Below are 9,362 nucleotides of genomic sequence, written 5' to 3'. Positions count from 1 at the left end.
GTACTCTAATCAATGGCTTTGTTCTCGAGAATCAAGTGGTCGAGGCAGCGCAACTTTTCCGCAATGTGGCTACTTTCAACAGACTAATAATGGGCTTTTGCCTGATAGAAAACAATAGTTCTGCTATTCAGTTACTTTGGAAGATGGAAGAGGATGCGAGCATCATTGACAGTCTTTTGCAAGGATACATTAGTTGTAGATGCAATGGAACCTCTTCTCAGAAATGATTAGTAGATGTACTGCTCCGAACGATGTTACTTACACCTCCTTGATTCAGGGAGTTTGTAGTTTAGGACAGTGGAAAGAAGCTTCAAGGTTGTTGGATGAAATGTTGAGTAAAGATATCTTTCCAAATGTCATCACCTTCACACATTTTGTAAGGAAGGGATGGTCGTGGAAGCCAAAAGTGTCGTTCAAATGATGATTCAAAAAGGAATTGAACCTAATATCATCACGTATAGTTCCCTTATGGACGGTTACTGTTTGTGAGGAGAAATGGACGAAGCGGAAAAAGTCTTTGTTCTCCATGGTTGATGTTCAGAGTTGTAATTGCAAGGCTAAAAAAGTCGATAAGGCTAATAAAAGTTTCCAGGAAATGCGCCTTAGAGCATCTCCAATGGCTATGTCTTTTAGTCTTGGTCAAATTTAAATTTGACATATGACATGGCAAAATTGACATGGTAACATTATGACTCATTTTAGCTCCAATGGAGATGTCAAATTTGAATATTATTTTAATATATATAATTCTATTATTTTGGAACAACTGTGCCTGGAGCTGGAGTTGCAGAAATCATGACAGCCTCCTTCACGAGAACTATGTTTGAAGTATCTGAATCTCTTCTTCCATATCTCAAAGGAAGCCTCTGCTTTCTGCAGCTTGAACCGTCAAAAACTGCAGCCTGACAGTTCAAATCCTCAAAACAGGCTTGTTTGCAATCTTCTTTACCTGAAGATGACAGAGCCATATATGGCTCATCCCCCCACGCGGTGCAGCCCAGTTCTTGCATGGTGTAGTTGCAATTCCAATTCTTTGATTTGCAAACATCTCCAACAGAAGAATTTCTCTCACAACCTCAAGCCTGATTTCCTGGGTTGACAGATTTGAATCTAGGAAGACATCTACAGTCAATTGTTGCCCCCATTCTGACACAATAGCTATTGATTTCGCATACAACTTTAGGGGAACATCTATTCGGGGAAGATGGCCATTCAATAGACCAATGTACCAAACTATTACAGCAAACTAATCAGATAGTAACTTCATAGTGTTTTACAGACTGAAATTTCAGCTTGATAGGAATGAAGCTAGATAAACTGTAACAGATTTTGCTATTACTTTATTTTATATTGTTCTAAATTGATCAACATAGTTTAGTTGACATTTCAAACAAGTGTAAACTTACCTCCAAGCCCTGACTTGGCTATACAACATTTGGGATTTGAATATGAGATTTATCGTCCATTGTAAGCAAACCATCAGTGTCAAAGCACAACCTTATGCTCCTAATGTAAATGTGATATTGAACTCAGAGAAGAAATACACAAGAAATTCTCTCAAAACACTCATTTTGTTTACATTCTATCAATCACAGTCTGCACAACAGAACCACAAAACAAAATCTGAAAAATCAAAAGAGCTGAGTGAGGCATTTGATCAAATACCTGCAAAAACTAAGGGCACCCAATCACTATTTGACCCACCTCCAAACTTCACAACCCATTCAATTTATACCAGCCTATGCACCAGTAAATGCTTTCGATCAATATATTCATGCTTGGTGGCCTTGGGTTGTTTGACAAACTATCATTCAATTTCTATTCTCCATTCGTAAAGTTTCTGATTCTATTTTGGTATTAAGCCGCCGGAAATCACGAACACGGCGACTGACGTCATACCCAAAACACCAATTGTTCAAAACTCCAGCAAAATCAAAAACCTAATGATAGTACGAGGTAGAGCACGACAAGAGGATTAATTTCCTACCTCATGCAAGTCAATCGATGGCCGGAAACCGCCACGAAGTCACTGGAGCAGTTGGGTCTTCTCGGCGTTGATTCTCTCTCCAAAGTCGAAAATCTTTGATCCATGTTCCTGATACTCAAGAAGAGAAAAGAAATTTGAAGAGAGAAAAAGTGTTTCTCTGAAATTTTGAAGTCCTGGCCTCCTGGGTGAGATGAAGGAAGAAAAGAAACGAGAAGGAAAGAGAGAAACGCACTGAGAAACATTAAAAAATTAAAAGACAGAACGAGAAGACGCTGTCAAATTTGACAGAAGAGAGGACTATGTCAATTCCACGTGGAAAAGGCATATCAGTTGGAGCACTCCTTGGACCGTTGGAAGGCCAGGTGGCAAAAGACCAATCTGTTGGAGATGGTCTTATGGAACTAGTTCCAAATACAATTACTTTTACCACTCTTATTAATGGTTTTTGCAAAACGGGGAGAATTCAAGAAGCAGAAAAGTTGTTCTCTGAGATGCAAGGTTGTGGCTAAGTTCCAAATGTTCAAACTTACACTGTTATACTTGATGGCTTGTGTAACAACCAGCAACTTTCTACAGCAATAGAATTGCATAAAGAAATGGAAGCCAACAAATTTGAACTTAATATTGTAGTTTACAATATTTTTATTGAAGGTCTCTGCAAAGCTGGAAGAATTGCTTATCAACAAATGGAGTTCAGACTAATGTGAGAACATACAATATAATGATTAGTGACTTTATCATTGTGGCTTGAAGAAGAAAAGTTGCTGAGAGAAATGGGAGGGAAAGACTGTCCTCCAGATGATTGTACCTATAACACCATTATCCGAGGGTTGTTAAATAACAATGAGACATCATGGGCTATGGGAACTCAAGAAATCATGGATTATGGTTTCTCTGCAAATGTATTAACTATGGAATTGATAGTTGGTTTATTGTCTAATAATATTATAGATCCAGCTTTGTTGTCGTTGTTAAAAGATGTATGATATAGTTGATTTGAACATTTGAAACAGATCTCGCTTTCATAGTATGAGAATGAGTTCTGCACTTATTGAAACCTTGGATGTACTATATATGGTATCTATCAGCATTCCATTTGTTAAGTCAGATAATATTTTAGCAGTCATATCCTTATCTAGCTATATAATTAAGAGATATTTAAATCAATGTCCAATTTTGTAGTTCAATAGTGGATGCAGTCCGGTCACGTTTTCTTTGTTAATTGCGGTCCATTGACTATTTGTTCTGTCCAATTTTCCCCTTCAAGTCAAGAAAGGAAACAAATTTAGATTACCTGATTTTGCGATATTTTCATTATTATTATTTTTAATTTTTCAAAGATTGAAATTTAAATTATTAATTATACATAATCATTCCAAAAAAAACATGAATAAATATAAAATGAACATAACTAAACAATATAAAACTTAAAACATCAAGTCAACCTAACTACGAGGTATAATTAAAGAACTTGAAATCAATTTAACCAAAAAGTATGCAAGCATGAGTGTTTTACCTCATAGAGAAAATATGGTATTCTAGTATAAACCTAACTAAAAGGTGGAAAGTGAAGAACATTAAATAAACCTACCTATAAGGTACATATAATTATAGAACACGAAATCAACATAAAAAATAATATGCAAATCTAGACCTCATATAGAGGTATAATTATTTTCACCTCATAAAGAGGTATGTTTTTCACTATATTTTTTTTTTTTGAAGGGATGTTTTTCACTATATATGTCTAAAACAAAGGTAAAATTTTAGCCACGTACTATACCTAATATGAGGTATACTAAAATTTTGAGCTCTTAATACATATACTACAAAAATTACATAATGTTTACCTTAGAATAAGATTCAATAGTGGTCTGTCAACCAACAATATACGCACACACACACATGTTCTTTTCCAGGTTAAAGGTAAGTTAAGAAGGAAATGTGAAGAAAAAAAAAATGAAGAAGAAGAAGAATAGCTACCATCGATGGAATGATTTACACCAAAAGGACCACCACAATCGTTTAGGGCCGACAAGAAAATACCTTGACCATAGAAAGCTTAATGCTAAAGAAGGAGAACCACGTTCATAAAATACTTGACATTACATATAAGAGGCACGACCATAGAACCTTTGGTGTTGAAGAAAAACATTATCAAAATATTGCTTTAGAAAGATTCTTAACTTATAGAAGACATCTTTTAAGTTAGAACAATTTTAGGAATGATTTACATTAAATATCTTATTCAATTTCATATCAATTCCATCACGATGGAAAAGGAAATAAATTTGAGGTGGCAGCTGAGTCATTGGACCGCAATTAACAAGAAAAATTGATGTGGACTACAACCAATATGGAGTCTAGTTTTTGGACTTTAATCTAATTAACTCTATAATGAAACTTGGAACTTTCATTGCTATTGACTAATTCTAGCTAGATTGATAAGCTGCAAGTTATATGGTGCAGTACTAATCAGTAAGATTTATGAATATATAGATTAGAGGTATTAGGAAATATGGTAAATTGTGTTTATGGAGATCTTTATCATAGAGGTAAAAGGACTGCAGTACGTACTACGTAGTCATATAGAAATTTAGAATAGCAGGATGTATTTTCATTTTCAATGTATTGTTTTTTCTTTTGGTCTGAATTATGTTTCAAAATTCTATGGCTTTGGTAGAATGTAGTACACCTGGATATGTATATAAAGAAGGATACTTCCCATACCGTATATATCTGTCATGTAAGTTAGCAATGAATCGGAAGCTCACATTGTTACAGAGCATCCCTCCCATGCTCTGTAATTTAATTTCTCAGATAAGTAGTTATGATTTACTTGCCACTTTCTCAGCAAGTAAAAGATGCCTTATACAAGTTGAAGAACGTCGTCGGTTAATCATCAAACAGGAATTGGAAAGTACTGGTACTGAGTTGGATGACTAAATGACGTTTGAGTTGGTTGTATTCTACAAATTAAGATATTCATCTTGCGGCGCGGTGAGGTCCTAAAAGAAACCTGGTCACCCTTTTTTTTTTTTTTTTTTTAAATAGGGTCGGTACGGCTGCCCTCAAGCCTTGACCATTAATGAAACCTTAGAATACATGGGGGGACATGATACCTAAACCCCAGATCACAATAAACATAAAGAGAACAACCCGAGATAATAACAAGAGTCTCTACATAAAATATGTATTCTAACAAGCACCAATTAGCGAAGAGTGCATCATTGGTTACTCTATTCGCTTTACAAAGATGGTGACATACCGGAAAGATTTTGCTCACGCGGAGCCATAATTTACTATTACTATCAGTTTTCTACTATGTTGAGTAACATTTGGGATAAAAAAGGGCATGCCTGGTCTCATCTCAAAAATTTCAAAATGTGACAAGTCATCACCTCTTTTTTTTTTCTTTTTTCTTTTTTTTTGTTTGGCAAAGGAACATTACAAGAGAAACAAACAGGCCAAGAAGCCAACAGAAACAGAGGCTAAACGCCAGGAAAACAAAGACAGAAAAGAAAAACTGGACAAGTCATCACCTCTTGGGAGAGATGGAGACATATATCCCTGACTAGTTTACTTAAAACAATTCATGTTTGCTAAAGAAAAGTGAACAGTGAACACAAAGCAACTCAAATGTTCTGTTCTGGTTGAAGAAAAGAATTTGCCTCAACACCTTTTACTGCATCATGCTATTAAGTAACAACAGGAATTCCCATAATCACCTCTATTTTTCTTTCATTTTTGAAACATTATACACTTCTGAATCCATTATCCAGGTGTTGTACATATAATCTCATGATCCCAGTTAGAAGTTCCAAATTAAGAAAAGAAACTTCAATAACCAAATGATCAGAAATTTTATGTATTTCTCTTTGAAATCTAAAGCAGTACTATAACTATAAAGATCCTCATTAATACGTAACCCAATTGTATACCACCAGTCATAAACACCAGAATAAGCGATATTCACCGGGCCAAGAGCACGTCCACGAATGGTCACAGATGGTTGTTTTAAATACAAGTTATGCCTTGGAATGAAAGACAATTCCGAATCCACTGCCTCTCCATGGGTGTCTGGTAACCATGTGTGTAAGGGTGTGATCGGTGATTTGACAGCAAAAGCAATAAGAAATCCAGTATAGAATGATTAAATGCTACCAATGAGAATAGTAACTCACTATTCTTAACAATAGGACGAGGAGACATCTTCGTTGAGAGCGAACAAGGAAAAATATTATCTAGACTGGTGAATCGATTGACCTTAAAGTCTTAAACCAACAATGATTAATTACTATTGCTATAAAACAAGCTCGTACGTTATCTCCGTTCTTAATAATGAGAAACAATTTGAAAGAAGCGAGTCAAAAACCACTCGAACTACTGGTCTTAGATATATAATTTCATGAGAAAACAACGTACTAGCTAAGTAGCTGGTAAACTAGAAAATATAATCCAAAGTAAACATGCCTAGAAATTGAAACTACAGTAAAGAATATGCATCTCTTCCTACACTAATAATCAGCCTGCAAGAGGATTGAGCACCTGCCCCATGAACAGCACCGTTCTGGTTCTGTATTCCCTTATGAGAAACATGAAGGGGTGGTCAGCCACAAATTCTTCTATCTCTTTAGGTTTGGAGAAGTCACCATCGCAATCCCACATTTGAGCACAAGTAGCAGCTGCAGCTGTTGTGCCATTTTCATCAACGTCTATTACAGATTCGTGAAATATCGCCATTAAATCACAACCATCCCCCAGCCCTATTTTCTTCAGAACACCCGAAGCTTCAAACCCGGATGAAATCTTAAACTTTGGAATCAAGAATTTCTTCACTCTAACAGTCGTAAAACTATTAAGATGGCGGTCTAGAAACCCGGACTCGGAACAAACTCTCTCAGTCAGAGCCGGCAACCCATCTCTTGCATCCGGAAGTAACCACAACATAGAGAAAGATCTGGGGTCGTCTTCATATGTGCCATTGTCAAAATCCTCTAAAGCACAATCTCTGTAAGGAAGACTCAAGACTTTAAAGCCGTCAAAGGCAGCGATTGAGTGGCAGTGACTACTAGTCATGAAAGGCACTCCCTTAACCGAGTCCCCGTTCAGAAGATGAAACTTATGGTCTTTCGAGTTCGGTGGTTCATAGAAGAAATCGTCGTCCCAAGTTGCTTTGAAGTACAAGGCATTTGCAAATATGAGACACACCCCGCTATCGATTGAGCCAGGAGGAAGAATCTCAGGGATAAGGCCTTTGGTCTCTTTATCAACCCATGAGTTCACTTGGATTCTCACTTGTTCCGGATCGGTTTTGAAATCGACTTGATTTAGAGCCGCCTTGTAAGAATCCAACACGACTTGTTTGTAGGAGTCCTCCAGAGGAATAGACTCGTCGACCCAGAGACCGTTTGTAGAGTTCAAACGTGGCCCGCCTCTGCTGGGTGAGTCGGCCAAAACGGAAGTGATGAGATTGAAGGCGAGGGAATTGAGGTCGTCGATGGACTTGGACTTGAGAAAAGAGAGAAACTGGGGATTGTTTGTCCGGGCGGCTATTAAGCTCAGGACGATGTGGATGGATAGAGGGGAGAAGATCAGGTTCTTGTCCTTGAATTCAGATTCAAGGAGTTGCTTTGTTATCTTCAGTGCCACATCGGTTTGGTTGCTGATGATAGAATTGCTGCATGTTTTTTAGGTTTCTTGTTACGTAGGTTTCCTTGTTAGAATAAAACCCTAATATGTAGGGTTGTTGCTTCGGCTAGATTTGACCTTTTCCTTGTTGATTTACCACGTAGAATTAGTCATGCTACGTGGGCTGAATTTACTCATTCTGTTAGGGTTGTAAAGGCTATAAAGCCATGCTCTTTGCTTTGAATAACATAAGTCATTCCCATATTGTTATCTTAAGTTTTCAGTTCATTCTTCAAACGTGAATTGATTAACAAAACCTAACAATCTGGTATCAGAGCCCCTACTGGGCCTGAGAAAGAGAGATAAGCCGCAGCTTAGAGTGACTTTCAAAACAGGAGAGATGACGAGTGAGGGGAGTTTTGTGCAACCACAAATTCCTCGATTTGATGGTCACTACGACCACTGGAGTATGCTCATGGAGAATTTCCTTAGGTCAAAGGAATACTGGAGCTTAGTTGAAGTTGGCTTCGAGGAGCTGACGTCCGGTTCGAACATGTCAGAGACCGCTCAGAAAAAGTTTGACGAAATGAAGCTGAAGGATCTCAAAGTAAAGAACTACCTGTTCCAGGCAATCGATAGAACAATCCTGGAAACCATTCTGAAAAAGGATACGTCAAAAGAAATCTGGGACTCGATGAAGAAGAAGTATGCTGGGAATGAAAGAGTGAAGAGATCAGTCCTCCAAGCCTTACGAAGGGATTTCGAAACCCTAGAAATGAAATCAGGTGAAACTGTTACCAATTATTTTTCTAGGGTTATGTCTGTGGCAAATAAAATGCGTATCTATGGTGAAGTAATGAAAGATGTGACTATCGTAGAGAAAATCCTGAGGTCTTTAACAGACAGATTTAATTATATAGTCTGCTCTATTGAAGAATCTAAGGATCTTGACACAATGTCCATTGATGAGCTACAGAGTTCTCTAATAGTCCATGAGCAAAAGTTCCACAGACAGCATGGTGAAGATCAGGTTCTCAAGGTGTCCTACGAGGAGAGAATAGGAGGAAGAGGACGTGGAAGAAGCACAATGAGAGGCAGAGGCAGAGGGAGAGGACGTCAAACATTCAATCGAGCCACCATTGAATGCTACAGGTGTCACAAACTTGGACATTTCCAATATGAATGTCCAAGCTTGGAAAAGGAGGCTAATTATGCAGAAATGGAAGAGGAGGAGGCAATGTTGCTTATGTCTCATGTGGAGTTATGTGAGAAAGACACTGAAGGGGCTTATGTGAAGCTGAATGAACAAGAGGAACTGACATTGATGGCATATGTGGAAGAGCATGGTGTCAATAAAAAGGATGCATGGTTTATTGACTCCGGATGCTCAAATCACATGTGTGGTGACGAGAAGATGTTTCATGAACTGGATGTTGATTTCAGGCATTCAGTAAAGCTTGGAAACAACTCTAAGATGAATGTGATGGGAAGAGGAAGTGTGAAGCTACATGTTAATGGAGTTCACCACACTGTAGCAGAAGTATACTATGTTCCGGAGTTGAAGAATAATCTTCTCAGTGTGGGACAGTTACAAGAAAGAGGTCTCGCAGTCCTAATGCAGGGAGGAAAATGCAAAATATACCATCCAGACAAAGGATTGATCATTCAAACCTCGATGTCAGCCAACCGAATGTTCATACTCTTTGCCAATGCAATAACGAAGAATACAAGCTGCTTTCACACA

At 37.6% G+C, this 9,362-nt stretch overlaps 1 protein-coding gene and 1 long non-coding RNA gene across 3 annotated transcripts; both read right to left on the bottom strand.

Moving 5' to 3' along the window:
- Nucleotides 1–672: 672 nt before the first annotated feature.
- Nucleotides 673–2,230, bottom strand: LOC133735011 (uncharacterized). Of its 2 annotated transcripts, XR_009858753.1 has the most exons (3): nt 1,666–2,230; nt 1,407–1,506; nt 673–1,233 (listed from the first exon to the last, which is right to left on the bottom strand). It is a non-coding gene; the product is annotated as an uncharacterized LOC133735011 (long non-coding RNA). The 2 variants fall into 2 exon arrangements; XR_009858752.1 differs by having other exon boundaries at nt 1,407–2,230.
- A 4,281-nt stretch (nt 2,231–6,511) lies between these two features.
- On the bottom strand, nt 6,512–7,792 carry LOC133725828 (serpin-ZX-like). Its single transcript, XM_062153211.1, has 2 exons — nt 7,776–7,792; nt 6,512–7,667 (listed from the first exon to the last, which is right to left on the bottom strand). Exons 1-2 carry the CDS (start codon nt 7,790–7,792, stop codon nt 6,512–6,514), a joined length of 1,173 nt encoding a protein of 390 aa, XP_062009195.1.
- Between the last annotated feature and the right edge of the window lie 1,570 nt (nt 7,793–9,362).

This window comes from Rosa rugosa, chromosome 1 (genome assembly GCF_958449725.1).
Source record: "Rosa rugosa chromosome 1, drRosRugo1.1, whole genome shotgun sequence".
Classification (NCBI taxonomy): domain Eukaryota; kingdom Viridiplantae; phylum Streptophyta; class Magnoliopsida; order Rosales; family Rosaceae; genus Rosa; species Rosa rugosa.
The sequence above is the reverse complement of the archived record's forward strand: the minus strand, read 5'-3'. Positions and strand labels throughout refer to the sequence as shown.